Source organism: Balaenoptera acutorostrata, chromosome 18 (assembly GCF_949987535.1).
Source record: "Balaenoptera acutorostrata chromosome 18, mBalAcu1.1, whole genome shotgun sequence".
In the NCBI taxonomy this organism is placed as follows: Eukaryota; Metazoa; Chordata; class Mammalia; order Artiodactyla; family Balaenopteridae; genus Balaenoptera; species Balaenoptera acutorostrata.
The window spans coordinates 61,839,425-61,856,055 of NC_080081.1; the positions used below are offsets into that span (position 1 = coordinate 61,839,425).

General features: G+C 36.4%; 1 protein-coding gene across 3 annotated transcripts in view; it reads left to right on the forward strand.

Annotated features, from left to right (window-relative positions):
* Positions 1-16,631, forward strand: part of RB1 (RB transcriptional corepressor 1) — a 130,556-nt gene that overhangs the window by 93,069 nt on the left and 20,856 nt on the right. For all 3 annotated transcript variants that reach the window (XM_057532518.1, XM_057532521.1, XM_057532520.1), the window contains exon 18: positions 16,255-16,373. In XM_057532518.1, coding sequence (XP_057388501.1) covers positions 16,255-16,373 — 119 coding nt within the window. The remainder of the gene's footprint in view (positions 1-16,254; positions 16,374-16,631) is intronic.

Below are 16,631 nucleotides of genomic sequence, written 5' to 3' on the forward strand. Positions count from 1 at the left end.
TTAGAAACAAAACTTTCTCAGCTTGAGAAAATATTTATAATTTATCTTGATAGAATATGTTTATTTTATATAAAAAGATCTTTTAGCCTAACAGGAAAATTTATTAAATTCTAGACAAACTTAGTATTACTATACTGATACCGTTTGAAAATGATTTACCTTTCTGTCATTACTGCAAACACTTAACACTTTATGTTACTCTTTACTGGAGCATGAGTCATCTGCCCAAGTTCAAAGCGTTGAATCAGCTTGTAGGGTTCGGTAGGAGTAGAAGAAAGATTTAAAAGGTAATGGATAATGGTTTATAGCAAAGTAAAAGTGCACGGGAATGATGGTTGTAGCAGGTTCAAGCAAAGAGATAAAGGAAATTGAGAGAAGAAGGAATGTGGTTTAAGACTTAAAACTTGAGTAAGCATGTTTATCACTGTCAGCACTTGAGTTGTCCCTTCCTCCTTTTTTCCTGTCTCTTCCTGCTCCCCATTCCTTCATCTGCCCCTCTTAAAATCTTATCCCATTTTTCTGTGGAGACCTTTCAATCTCATCAGTTCCTTTTCTGTACTCCCACAGTACTTAGTTAAAATGTCTCACTTTTAAGACATATTCATGCAGTCAGTTAGGGTTAAAAAACAAAGAAATAATTGCAGTACAGCTAACAATATATGTTTGTACAGCATGGAGATGAGAGTCAACCAAGTCAATTAAAAGGTCTTCAGAGCAGATGATGTCTAGAGAAGGCTAGCCTTTAAAGTTGAATAAAAGTTTCCAGTTTCAAGTCTTAAAGACTAGAGCTGTGCCTGGTAATAATGTCGGTATAGTCCCACTAGTATAGTCATGTCTTTCTCAACCTTAAACATATTAGATGATTTGAGTGACTGTCTCCTCAATTCTCTCAAGGATACCTCATAACTAGTTTCACTCTAAATTCCTAGAAGAGGAGTGAATATATACATTTGATTCAATTTCTTTTTTTCCTTTTTTTTTTTTTTTTTTTTTACAAGTGACAGATTTTTAAGATCTAGTTCTGTGAACACTATTGCAAATACATTTAAAAGCAGAAACACATCTGAGTTTAAGCATTTTTGTAGATGTTTTGCTTTTAACCCAGCCAGAATTCAGAGAAGAAGATTGACTCTTTAACAGATATTAATACCCAAAGGCATATGGAAGAATTAATCAGTAAGATTCTAAGCCACTAGTAATCCATTCCCAGAACAAAATTTCCATGATCACTTCTTTTTATTGGTTTTGCCAGTGTGTTCATTTTAATCAACTGATTTCACACTCTTGGAAATTTTGAGGATTTCCTATCAATGCCAGATGTTACCAGTGCTGCCTCAGAAAGGTTACAAACAAAGCCCGGAAGGACTGACTCTACAAAAGGGCCCCCTTTAAAGCCAAGCCTTTTGTTGTTCTTGTTTTTAGCTAAACAGAAGTGGACTGTTTCAGGCTGACCAAAAAAAAAAAAAAAAGAAATTGCTGGCTTGTTGTCCTGGTTAAATGGATAGGTAAATAGGATAAGCACATTTAAGTTATTTTTCCTGCTTATGTTATCTTTATCTTTGGTATGCCGATATTTATTTGTTTATTCAAGAGCAAATATTTACTGAGTGCCAGCTGTGTGCCAAGTGCTCTTCTAGGTGATACATGTTTAGCAGCAAATGAAACAGAATTCCTGAGCTTATATTTTATTTTGGAGAGACAGGCAATCAATAAACAAGCAGTTATACAGTTGGCCGTATGGTGATAAGTTCTCTGAAGAAAAATACATTCAGGAGGAAAAAGGAGGTATTCTATATAGGGAGTTCTAGGAAGGGCCTGTTGATAAGGGGACACTTGAAGAAAGACTTGAAAGAAGTGAAGGAATAAATCATGTGGGTATCTCAGAGAATTAACCTTTAACTGTTAAACAGTCTTATAAAAGGCTCTCCTCAATCTGTATTTCCAGCCTCATCTTCCATCACTTCACTCACCAGGTTCATGTCCCCAAGATTTTCATGGCAATTGGAAATCTCTAAATAGTATTTCAATTTGATAAAATTCCGCATGTCGGTTTCTGATTTTTGTTTTGCATGACACATCATAAACTGGGAGTTTTGTTTTGGTTTGGTTTTGGCTACTTGACAGTGTTCTTCAAGCTGAATACTTCTAGGAAACTTACTATCTTAAATTAAAAGGAGCCCCAGGTCAATAGCTGCATTTCAAGTCAGATCCCACCCTGACTTCTGTGTCCCTGTGCAATTATTAGGTTTGTCTTTTTCTCTTGATGTTTTGGCTAGTACCCTATTACCTCAAGGGACTGAATTTTCTTCTGCTAAGTTCAGTTTCCCAATAGCAGTGACATCTGACAGCCTATATTAACTTGTTGATACAACTGCCAGTTAAAAAATGTCACTCGCCACCAGGTTCTACAAGAATTAAGTCCTTGGCCACTGTAGTTGTTGACCTTTAGCACCCCCTGAAAGGAGTTCAGGGCAGAATGAGGCACTCTGTGCTCTGGGAAAACTGGCAGAACAGTCCTTCAGATAGTTAGATATTTTCAGGGGAAATTTTTTATGAACCTGGATTCTTGCATCTTTCCATACTTAGAAAAGCACTGAAACCATTAACTAAGATATGTGCTCCTCGTGACTAGCAGCAACCTTCTACCAAAATGTGTGCTTGGTTGCAAGTACCACCTTGGCCAAAATCACATATATACTGACCTCTCCCCTTACCTCTTCAGAACAGTTTCACACAACTGAGGGGTTATCTCCTGGGCTATAGTCGTCAGTAAGACACTGAATAAACTTGACTCACAGCTTTTACGTTGTACGTTTGTTTTTTTGTTTGTTGTGGGTTTTTTTGGTTTTATTTTGAAGTAGACACAACTAGGTCAGCTTTCTTTACTTCTGTTAATTATCTATCCTACATCTGGTTGAATTGACATCTAGGACCTTAAAGGTAGTTCTATCCCACTTGTCTTTTTTCCTTGATAACATGGTATCCTAAGTTTGGGTCTACCTTCAGATTGTTGTCACCATGTCTGTCCTTCACAGAGCCAACTCCTGGCCTTACTCTCATTTTCTGACATATGACCATTATCCAGCCCTACTCGTACCTGGAACCATGACCAGTTTTCTCTGACTCAACTCCATTACTTTCTAAGCACATGTGACATCATTCCATGAGCTTTGTTTTTTAAATTTTTTTTTAGGAATAAATTGTTTATTTATATTGTAGGAGAGATATTATTAAGGCTCTTAAAGAGCAATAATAAGAGAAATAGAATAAAATTAGCAGTAAAAAGATAATATAACTCTACTACTGTAATAAATCAGCTGTTTATAATTTTCCAGACTAAAAAACTTTTAAAATTGAGATACAATTGACATATAACATTATATTAGTTTTGGGTGTACAACATAATGATTCAGTATTTGTATATATTGTGAAATGGTCACCACAATAAATCTGATTAACATTCATCACCATACATAATTATAATTTTTTTTCTTGTGATGAGAACATTTTTAATCTTTTAGCAACTTTCAGATATGCACTGCGGTGTTATTAACTGTAGTCACCGTGCTGTATCTTACATCCATGACTTATTTATTTTATAACTAGAAGTTTGTACTTTTTGACCCCCTTCACCCTTTTTGCCCACCCTCCGCCCCCTGCCTCTGGCAACCCTCAATCTATTCTCTGTGTCTACAAGCTCGTTTTCTTTTTTTTTAACCCACATATAAGTGAGGTTGTCCCTTGGTGTCTGCAGGGGATTGGCTCCAGGATCCCTGCAGATACTAAAATCCGTGGATGCTCAAGTCCCTTATATAAAATGGCATAGCCCAATCAGCCGTTTATATCCATAGGTTCCACCTCCCACAATATGGAAGGCCAACTCTATTTATCTTTGTCTGACTTATTTTACTTAGCATAATGCCCTCAACTAAGAGACACCTGCAGCCTGACCTGGGGACAGTGTGCAGATTCACATAACCACCATCATAGACAAGATACTGAACAGTTGCATCATAGAAGGAAATACACTCACATCTCTCCAGCCCCACTATGTGTGTCCTAACCCCTGGCCACTATTATTCTGCCCTTTATTTCTAAAATTTTGTTATTTCAAAATATTATATAAATGAAATCAAATAGGATTATCTTTCTTCTCACTCAGCCAAATTCTCTGGAGATTTAAAATACTGCATGTATCAATAGTTCATACCTTTTTATTGCTGACTAATATTTCATAGTACGAATATACTACAGTTTCTTTAACCATACACATATTGAAGAATATTTTTGACTATCACAAGTAAAGCTGCCATAAACATTTGTGTACAGGTTTTATATAAGCATGAGTTTTCATTATTCTGGGATAAGTGCCCAAAGAGTGCAATTGCAGAGTCATGTGGTTATTGTGTTTTATTTTGTGAGACTGCCAGATATTTTCCAGAGTGGTTGTACCATTTTGAATTCCCATCAGCAATATATGGGTGATCCAGTTTCTCTGCATCCTTGCCATTGTTTGGGATTGCCACTATTTTTTCTTTTAGCCATTCTGATCATGTGAGGATAGTTCATTGAGGTTATAATTTACATTGCCCATCAGGATGATGGCTAATGGTATTGAATATCTTCTTCTGTTTACTTGTGATCTGTATTTCCTCTCTGGTGAAATGTCTCTTCATGTCTTTGCCCATTTTCTAATTGGATTGTTTGTGGGTTTTTTACCATTGAGTTTTGAGAGTTCTTTATATATTCTAGATACTAGTCTTTTGTTGGATATGTGGCTTGTAAATAATTTCTCCTAGTCTCTAGCTTCTTTTTTCATCCTTTTCACATGTCTTTCTCATGGCAAAAGTTTTAAATTTTGATGAACTCCTGTTTATCAGTTTTTTATTTTATGGATCATGCTTTTGGTGTCAAGTCTAAGGACTCTAGATCCCCAAGATTTTCCCCTATGTTTTAAAAGTTTTATAGCTTCACATTTAATATTTAAGTCCATGATCCATTTCCAATTTATTTTTGTACAAGATTTGAGATTTAGGTCAAGGTTCATTCTTTTTCCATTGATTTGCTTTTGCACCTTCATCAAAAGGAAATAAAGAACAGATGGAACAAATAGATGTAGGATTTAAAGTAACCATGTCAATAACTACATTAAAGGTAAATAGCCTAAACCCCAATTAAAAGGCAGAGATTGTCTGAGTGGATAAAAAAGGAAGACCCAACTCTATGCTATCTACAAGAAACCAGTTTTAAATATAAAGGCATAAATATGTTAAAAGTAAAAGCATGAATCAAAAGGTTAGGTGCCTGGATGGAACTGAGGGTAATTCTAAGATTTGTACTGTGGGTGATTAGGTGATTGATAACAGTTGACCAAAGAAGATATTGAAGGAGTCATAGCTGATTGGTGATGAGGATAATAAGTTCATGTTAATGTTTGAACTTGTTAATATTTGAGATGTTTGCCACATATACGTGTAGAGATCCAAGGTATCTAGTTGGAAATACTGGATCTGGAATTTGCAAGAATAGTTTTAGTCAGAAAGGTAGATTTAGGAATAAGTAGAGATGTAACTAAAGCCATCATAGTGGCTCAGCCAGCATATATATTGGCAAAAGGATCCTGAGAAATATCAATATTAAAGAAGTAGTGAAGTTGAATGGGAAAGAACTGTCAGAAAAGTCAAGGCCTGCCCAAAATTTTATGTTTTGTATTCTAGTTTCCTTTTGCAAGGTAGAATGGTCTTATAATGATTTGGCTTAGGATAGTACAAAAACATTTCCTGTAATGTAAGGCCAATAATATTTCTTAAAATACCCAGAAAACAATAGCAATTCCTGTCTTCCACTTCCCCTATTGTTAATTTTTCTACTAGCACTGGAGAACTCTTACGTACTTGGATAATCAGAATCTCTTTTAGGAACACCTTGACCTGATAGCCTTTAAGTCCTTTACTCTCTGGAGAAGTTCACATTTGCTTTAGATGTATGTTAATATGAAAGATCATGTAGAGTAGACTTATAACTTTTTCTATCCATATTACTTGCTGACAGAGAGAGTCTGGTTTCCTTCACATGATTAAATGGCAAAATAGAGTGGAATGTCCAGAGAGTGATTATGCTGAGAGTTAATTTAAGTAGATCAGTAATGACATAAGACAGCTTGCCTGAGACCAAGAGTAAACTTCTGTCTGAGTCCTGAATGTGAACAGTGCTATAGATATAAATGCATAAATTTTCAGAAGTCAAATAGTCCATTAAATACTTTCTTTAGATTAAAAAAAAAATCAGATTCTGTATTAGTTATCTATTGCTGTGTAAGAAATTACCCCAAACCTTAACAGTTTAGTAAAACAACTAATGTTTTACTTCGCACATAATTTCTGAAGGTTGGGAATCTGGGAGTGGTTTAGCTATGTGGTTTTGGCTCCAGTTCTCTCAGGAAGGTTCCTCAAGTTGTCAACAAAGGCTGCAGTCAGCTTAAATCCTTCCTGGAATTCGAGAATCTGCTACCAAGTTCACTCACACGGTTGTTGGCAGCCCTCATTCCTTCACTGGTTGTAGGCCAGAGGCTTCATTTGTTTGCCACATAGACCTCTCCATAGGGTTGCTTACTCCAAGGCAGCTGCTTTCGCCTAGAGCAAGAAGAGATCCGAGAGAAAGAGAGAGAGAGAGAGAGCGAGCACGCGAGCACGCGCCTAAGACGGAAACTGCAGGTTTTTTATAAGCTAATCTCAGAACTGACATGCTGTCACTTCTGCTATATGCCATTGACCACACAGACTAATCCTAAGACAGTGTATAAGGGTGTAAATACCCAGTGGCAGGAATTATAGGGGTTATTTTGGAGGCCAGGTGCCACAGTTGATATTTAGTGTCAGTTAGAAATCAAATCTTATCATCCACTTTCTTCTTTGTGCTTTGCTGTGTTTAATTAAACCTATGGTATGGTTATGTCATATAACATTCTAGAAATATTTATTGAGTGTCCACTATATGCTTGGCACTGGGTTTTGTTTTTGTTTTTTGGTTTTTGGTTTTTTTTTTGCTGCATTGCGTCTTTGTTGCTGCACGCGGGCTTTCTCTAGTTGTGGTGAGCAGGGGGGCTACTCTTCGTTGCAGTGCGCATGCTTCTCATTGCGGTGGCTTCTCTTGTTGTGGAGCACGGGCTCTAGGCGTGTGGGCTTCAGTAGTTGTGGCTCGCAGGCTTAGTTGCTCCACAGCATGTGGGATCTTCCCAGACCAGGGATGGAACCTGTGTCCCCTGCATTGGCAGGCGGATTCTTAACCACTGTGTCACTAAGGAAGTCGCCGGCACTGGGCTTTTATTTTAAGAACTCTCTAAAAGTCCCGTCTGGAGAAGAAGTTAGACTTGGGGTATATTTTGAAGTTGGAGCCAATATGACTTGCATGGATTGGACAGTGGAGAGTGAGACAAAGAATAATAAACATGATTCTTTTTTGCTTTGGGCAACTGTATATAAGAAGTGTTAATGATATGGGAAAAACTGAGGAGGAGTGGAAATTTTTTGGTGGTAGAGGACGATTACAGTTCATTTCAAATGAACATGTTGAATAAGGTGGAAGAGGACAGATGCTTCTGAAGTGACCCTATCAGTAGCTGGCAACTGGAGGGTTGTTTACCTTTATGTTCCTACTTCCTAGTAAAGCTCCTGTTACAGAATAGACATATGACGAATAATGGGTGGATGGATGCATGGATAACTAGGCATTATTGTCATTAGCATCTCCACTTTACAGTTGAGAAAAGTGAATCATAACAAGGTTAAGCAACTTTCTCCAGGGTCATGCGGCCAGTAAGTGGTCAGGACTTGAACCCTTGTGGTGTGGCTCCAGAGTCTGTGTTTCTGTCCACTGCACCATACTTCTTCTCATTATTATTATCGTGGCATAATCATGATCATAAACCTGTATCTATATATCTCTGTGACCAATTGGGTTGGGGGAGATGGAGTAATAAAAGTGATACCTGAGTGAAACATGAAGACTGTTGGTGAACAAAATGCCACCTTCATCCTTGGAAGAGGAATTCACTTTGGTATAATCCTATTGTGCAAATTTAAAGCATAACCAGGTAAACCATCTATGGGTTAAACCATATCTGAAGAGAAAGTAACATACCTGATGAATAGCATACCTAAATCCTATTAAAGGCTCAGGTTTACTTGCATATCTTTGTGAGTCTCAAGGTCTCCTGAAATGTCTTTGTTTGAGAAACGAGTGGGATTAGGCGACTCCTGCTGAATATATGTGAATTTGTTCCATTTATCCCATATGTAAAGATATTCAGTTTGTCAATGACTAGAAAATGTAAAACATTGAATATGACATACATGCATTAGCTGGTGTTAATTGTTAGCATTATTTTACGCAGATGAAAGCCATTACTTAGATTGCACTTCAGAGTGCCCCTAATGAATACAGGAAAGAATGCCTTGACAATAGGAATTAGTACATTATGGTGGTTGTAGAATAAATCAGTATTGTTTATTTTTTAAAGACTTTGTTTAACTTAGTTTATTGTGGTTTTAGTTATACAGAAGTTTTCAGGTTCTGTATAGTCAGATTGCTTCATCTTTTCCTTTATGACTTCTGGGTTATGGTCAAACCTAAAAAGTCCTTTCCTTTCAAGAAGTTATAGAAACTTACACAAGCCTCTTAGATAGCCTCATCCACCAGAGGGCAGACAGCAGAAGCAAGAAGAACTACAATCCTGCAGCCTGTGGAACAAAAACCACATTCACAGAAAGATAGACAAGATGAAAAGGCGGAGGGCATTATACCAGATGAAGGAACAAGATAAAACCCCAGAAAAACAACTAAATGAAGTGGAGATAGGCAACCTTCCAGAAAAAGAATTCAGAATAATGATAGTGAAGATGATCCAGGACCTCGGAAAAAGAATGGAGGCAAAGATCGAGAAGATGCAAGAAATGTTTAACAAAGACCTAGAAGAATTAAAGAACAAACAAACAGAGATGAAAAATACAATAACTGAAATGAAAACTACACTAGAAGGAATCAATAGCAGAATAACTGAGGCAGAAGAACGGATAAGTGACCTGGAACACAGAATGGTGGAATTCACTGCTGCGGAACAGAATAAAGAAAAAAGAATGAAAAGAAATGAAGACAGCCTAAGAGACCTCTGAGACACCACTAAATGCAACAACATTTGCATTATAGGGGTCCCAGAAGGAGAAGAGAGAGAGAAAGGACCAGAGGAAATATTTGAAGAGATTATAGTCAAAAACTTCCCTAACATGGGAAAGGAAATAGCCACCCAAGTCCAGGAAGCGCAGCGAGTCCCATACAGGATAAACCCAAGGAGAAACACGCTGAGACACATAGTAATCAAATTGGCAAAAATTAAAGACAAAGAAAAATTATTGAAAGCAGCAAGGGAAAAATGACAAATAACATACAAGGGAACTCCCATAAGGTTAACAGCTGATTTCTCAGCAGAAACTCTACAAGCCAGAAGGGAGTGGCATGATATACTTAAAGTGATGAAAGGGAAGAACCTGCAACCAAGATTACTCTACCCGGCAAGGATCTCATTCAGATTCGTTGGAGAAATCAAAAGCTTTACAGACAAGCAAAAGCTAAGAGAATTCAGCACCACCAAACCAGCTCTACAACAAATGCTAAAGGAACTTCTCTAAGTGGGAAACACAAGAGAAGAAAAGGACCTACAAAAACAAACCCAAAACAATTAAGAAAATGGTCATAGGAACATACATATTGATAATTACCTTAAACGTGAATGGATTAAATGCTCCAACCAAAAGACACAGGATTGCTGAATGGATACAAAAACAAGACCCATCTATATGCTGTATACAAGAGACCCACTTCAGACCTAGGGACACATACAGACTGAAAGTGAGGGGATGGAAAAAGATATTCCATGCAGACGGAAATCAAAAGAAAGCTGGGGGCTTCCCTGGTGGCGCAGTGGTTGAGAATCTGCCTGCTAATGCAGGGGACACGGGTTCGAGCCCTGGTCTGGGAAGATCCCACATGCCGCGGAGCGGCTGGGCCCGTGAGCCACAATTGCTGAGCCTGCGCGTCTGGAGCCTGTGCCCCGCGACGGGAGGGGCCGCGATAGAGAAAGGCCCGCGCACCGCGATGAAGAGCGGTCCCCGCACCGCGATGAAGAGTGGCCCCCGCTCTCCACAACTGGAGAAAGCCCTCGCACGAACCGAAGACCCAACACAGCCAAAAATAAATAAATAAATAAATAAATAAGAAAATCCTTTAAAAAAAAAAAAAAAAAAAAAAAAGAAAGCTGGAGTAGCAATACTCATATCAGATAAAATAGACTTTAAAATAAAGAATGTTACAAGAGACAAGGAAGGACACTACATAATGATCAAGGGATCAATCCAAGAAAAAGGTATAACAATTATAAATATACATGCACCCAACAGAGGAGCACCTCAATACATAAGGCAACTGCTAACAGCTATAAAAGAGGAAATCGACAGTAACACAATAATAGTGGGGAACTTTAACACCTCACTTACACCAATGGACAGATCATCCAAAATGAAAATAAATAAGGAAACAGAAGCTTTAAATGACACAATAGACCAGATAGATTTAATTGATATTTATAGGACATTCCATGCAAAAACAGCAGATTACACTTTCTTCTCAAGTGCGCACGGAACATTCTCCAGGATAGATCACATCTTGGGTCACAAATCAAGCCTCAGTAAATTTAAGAAAATTGAAATCATATCAAGCATCTTTTCTGACCACAACGCTATGAGATTAGAAATGAATTACAGGGAAAAAAAACGTAAAAAACACAAACACATGGAGGCTAAACAATACGTTACTAAATAACCAAGAGATCACTGAAGAAATCAAAGAGGAAATCAAAAAATACCTAGAGACAAATGACAATGAAAACACGACGACCCAAAACCTATGGGATGCAGCAAAAGCAGTTCTAAGAGGGAAGTTTAGAGCTATACAAGCCTACCTCAAGAAACAAGAAAAATCTCAAATAAACAATCTAACCTTACACCTAAAGGAACTAGAGAAAGAAGAACAAACAAAACCCAAAGTTAGCAGAAGGAAAGAAATCATAAAGATCAGAGCAGAAATAAATGAAATAGAAACAAAGAAAACAGTAGCAAAGATCAATAAAACTAAAAGCTGGTTCTTTGAGAAGATATACAAAATTGATAAACTATTAGCCAGACTCATCAAGAAAAAGAGGGAGAGGACTCAAATCAATAAAATTAGAAATGAAAAAGGAGAAGTTACAACAGCCACTGCAGAAATACAAAGCATCCTTAGAGACTACTACAAGCAACTCTATGCCAATAAAATGGACAACCTGGAAGAAATGGACAAATTCTTAGAAAGGTATAACCTTCCAAGACTGAACCAGGAAGAAATAGAAAATATGAACAGACCAATCACAAGTAATGAAATTGAAACTGTGATTAAAAATCTTCCAACAAACAAAAGTCCAGGACCAGATGGCTTCACAGGTGAATTCTATCAAACATTTAGAGAAGAGCTAACACCCATCCTTCTCAAACTCTTCCAGAAAATTTCAGAGGAAGGAACACTCCCAGACTCATTCTTTGAGACCACCATCACCCTGATACCAAAACCAGACAGAGATACTACAAAAAAAGAAAATTACAGACCAATATCACTGATGAATATAGATGCAAAAATCCTCAACAAAATACTAGCAAACAGAATCCAACAACATTAAAAGGATCATACACCATGATCAAGTGGTATTTATCCCAGGGATGCAAGGATTCTTCAATATATGCAAATCAATCAATGTGATACACCATATTAACAAATTGATGAATAAAAACCATATGATCATCTCAATAGATGCAGAAAAGGCTTTTGACAAAATTCAACACCCATTTATGGTAAAAACTCTCCAGAAAGTGGGCGTAGAGGGAACCTACCTCAACATAATAAAGGTCATATACGACAAACCCACAGCAAACATCATTCTCAATGGTGAAAAACTGAAAGCATTTCCTCTAAGATCAGGAACAAGACAAGGATGTCCACTCTCACCACTGTTATTCAACATAGTTTTGGAAGTCCTAGCCTTGGCAATCAGAGAAGAGAAAGAAGTAAAAGGAATACAAACTGGAAAAGAAGAAGTAAAACTGTCACTGTTTGCAGATGACATGATACTATACACAGAGAATCCTAAAGATGCCACCAGAAAACTACTAGAGCTGATCAATGAATTTGGTAAAGATGCAGGATACCAAATTAATGCATAGAAATCTCTTGCATTCCTATACACTAATGATGAAAAATCTGAAAGACAAATTAAGGAAACACTCCCATTTACCACTGCAACAAAAAGAATAAAGTACCTAGGAATAAACCTATCTAGGGAGACAAAAGACCTGTATGCAGAAAACTATAAGGCACTGATGAAAGAAATTAAAGATGATACCAACAGATGGAGAGATATACCATGTTCTTGGACTGGAAGAATCAACATTGTGAAAATGACTATACTACCCAAAGCAATCTACCGATTCAGTGCAATCCCTATCAAATTACCAATGGCATTTTTTACGGAACTAGAACAAATCATCTTAAAATTTGTATGGAGACACAAAAGACCTCGAATAGCCAAAGCAGTCTTGAGGGAAAAAAACGGAGCTGGAGGAATCAGACTCCCTGACTTCAGAGTATACTACACAGCTACAGTAATCAAGACAATATGGTACTGGCACAAAAACAGAAACATTGATCAATGGAACAAGATAGAAAGCCCAGAGGTAAACCCATGCATCTATGGTCAACTAGTCTATGGCAAAGGAGGCAAGGATATACAATGGAGAAAAGACAGTCTCTTCAATAAGTGGTGCTGGGAAAACTGGACAGCTACATGTAAAAGAATGAAATTAGAATACTCCCTAACACCATACACAAAAATAGACTCAAAATGGATTCGAGACCTAAATGTAAGACCGGACACTATAAAACTCTCAGGGGAAAACATAGGAAGAACACTCTTTGACATAAATCACAACAAGATCTTTTTTGATCCACCTCCTAGAGTAATGGAAATAAAAACAAAAATAAACAAATGGGACCTAGTGAAACTTCAAAGCTTTTGCACAGCAAAGGAAACCATAAACAAGACGAAAAGACAACCCTCAGAATGGGAGAAAATATTTGCAAACGAATCAACGGACAAAGGATTAATCTCCAAAATATATAAACAGCTCATTCAGCTCAATATTAAAGAAACAAACAACCCAATCCTAAAATGGGCAGAAGACCTAAACAGACATTTCTCCAGAGAAGACATACATATGGCCAAAAAGCACATGAAAAGCTGCTCAACATCACTAATTATTAGAGAAATGCAAATCAAAACTACAATGAGGTATCACCTCACACCAGTTAGAATGCGCATCATCAGAAAATCTACAAACAACAAATGCTGGAGAGGGTTTGGAGAAAAGGGAATCCTCTTGCACTGTTGGTGGGAATGTAAATTGATACAGCCACTATGGAGAACAGTATGGAGGTTCCCTAAAAAACTAAAAATAGAATTAGTATATGATCTAGCAATCCCACTACTGGGCATATATCCAGAGAAAACCATAATTCAAAAAGACACATGCATCCCAATGCTCATTGCAGCACTATTTACAATAGCTAAGTCATGGAAGCAACCTAAATGCCCATCGACTGACGAATGGATAAAGAAGATGTGGCCCATATATACAATGGACTATTACTCAGCCATAAAAAGGAATGAAATTGAGTCATTTGTTGAGACGTGGATGGATCTAGAGACTGTCATACAGAGTGAAGTAAGTCAGAAAGAGAAAAACAAATATCGTATATTAACGCATGTATGTGGAACCTAGAAAAATGGTACAAATGAACTGGTTTGCAGGGCAGAAGTTGAGACACAGATGTAGAGAACAAACGTATGGACACCAAGGGGGGAAAGCCGCGGGGGGGGTGTGGGGATGATGGTGTGCTGAAATGGGCGATTGGGATTGACATATATACACTGATGTGTATAAAATTGGTGACTAATAAGAACCTGCTGTATAAAAAAATAAATAACATGAAAAAATTTAAAAATAAATAAAGAAGAAGTTATAAAGAAGGGGGTGAAGGGATGGAAAGAAAATAAAAAGGTTACTGTGTGAGGTAATGAATGCTAATGTAGCTTGATTGTGGTGATCATTTTACAATGTATGAAGCCATCACGTTGTGCACCTTAAATATATATGATTTTTGTCAATTATACTTCAATAAAGGTGAAAAAAGATTTTTTTAAAAGTTATAAAGATATTCTCGTATACTTCTAATACTTTCTCAATTTTGTTTTTTAACATAAGTAATTGATTTTCTATATATTATGAAAGTGTAATTTTTTTTCAAATTGCTAGCTGATTTTTCACTTTTTATTGAATAGACTATCTTCATATTTTTACAAAATCTACTTATATTCTACAGTGTTTTGTATTTTTATTTACGGATACACCGCTTTTCCTTTTGAAATAAATCTAGCATCTTGGCCATCTGTCTGTTTTCTTGCCCTTTAGTTCAAGTACTAAAAGAATAGAATATATATGGCCCCCATTTTTATGGACTTGCAAGCTTTCACCTCCAGAAAGTTACAATTTTTGAATCAAGGTTTTTAATGGTTCTTACTGCTGGTCTTACTTTTTTGTAAATGATATTTTAAAAATTATGCTTTTAAACTTTTTGCTTGGTATATAGAAATATAATTATTTTTCACATTGATTTCATAACAGTACAGAAACCTTGCTAATCTCTCTTATTCTAATAATTTCACTGTAGATCCTTTTGAATTTTCTTTATCAGCAGATAAATCATTTGTGAATAGTGGTATTTTTGTCCTTCTTCCTTTCCAGTCTTTTTTCTTTGACTTATTGAGCAGACTGGAACTTTAAGTATAATGCTGAATAGAAAGCAGGATAATGGGACAACCTTCTCCTATCTCCGATTTTTTAAGGGGAATGCTCTTAACGTTTCACCACTACATATAATGTTTGCTGTGGTTTTTCTGTTTATTTGTAGATGTCATTTATAAAATTTGGAGTACCCTTCTGTTCCTGGTTTACTAAGAGTTTTCTTTCTTTTTTTTTTTAATGACAAATGGGTTTTTAAATGAGAACTTTTTCTGCATTGATTTTGACAAGATTTTTCACCTTAGATTTATTAGTGAGGTGAATTGCATTATAGATTTTCTAACGTTGAACTAATTTTGCAACCTGGATAAACTCAACTTGGTAAATGATGTATTCTTTTTAACACTGCTGTTGTGGGTTGCTAATATTTCTTGTTCAGAATTTTTATATCTCTGTTCATGAGCAAGGATGGGCTATAATTTACCTTTTTGTGACAGTTTTTAGTATCAGTGTTGTACTAGCCTCATAAAATGAGATAGAGAATGTTTTTACTTCTTCCATTCTCCGAAGAGTTGGAGCAAAAGTGGAATTATCTATTCCTTGAATATTTGGTGGAATTCACTGGTAAAACCAGCGGTGCTTGATGTTTTCTTTGTGGGGAGACTTTTAATTACTGATCCAAATTCTTTAATAGTGTATAGGACTGTTGAGGTTTATTTATTTCTTATTGAGTTTGGTTAATTTATATTTTGAGGAATTTTCCATTTGGTCTAAGTTTTCCTATGAATTGACATAAAATTTTTCACAACAGTCCCCTATTATCTTTCTAATCTTCGTAATGGTGGCCCCAGTTTTGTTCCTAATACTGTTTATCTGTCTCTTCTCTTTTTCTCAATCTGACTGGAGTTTTGTTTAATTTTATTAGTTATTTCAAAGAACCAATTATTAGTTTAGTTGATCAAACCATGTATTTTATCTTTGTTTTCAGTTTCATTAAATCCTGTTCATGTCTTTATTATTTTCTTCCTTTTACTTTCTTTGGGTCTCTTCTGTGTCTCTTTCCCTAACTTTTAATTTCTTTTCTAATACAAGCATTTGAAGTTATACATATTCCTAGTTCTTTATTTTATGTGTAATACAAAAATTAGCAGTCATTATTTTCAAGGTGGAGAAAAGAATCTTATTCTGACTTCAAAATTGCTATTGTCAATTATGACTAAATTCATAATGCTCACCATGTCAAACCATATGATTTTGATATATACATTGGAGAATCATACTTACCAATGTTGTTTTAATGTCGTCTTGTTTCATATAGGATTCACCTTTATTTGATCTTATTAAACAAGCAAAGGACCGAGAAGGACCAGCTGATCACCTTGAACCTGCTTGTTCTCTCAGCCTTCCTCTCCAGAATAATCACACTGCAGCAGATATGTAAGTAGAATATCTGTTGTGTCAATCCATTCAACTTGCAAATAGATTCTGAGCATAGTGTAATGCAAGATGTTATACAAAAGCTGTAGGGAATAGAATTTTGAATAAGACATTTTTCCTGCTTTCAGGGATCAGTAATATAAGATACATGACCCAAATAAAGTTCGTATACAGTGATACAGAGTGCTACTGAAATCACTCAGGTTTGGTGTAATGAGGACAGCTTTCATGCAGAGATGGCAATTTAGATAGTCCTCA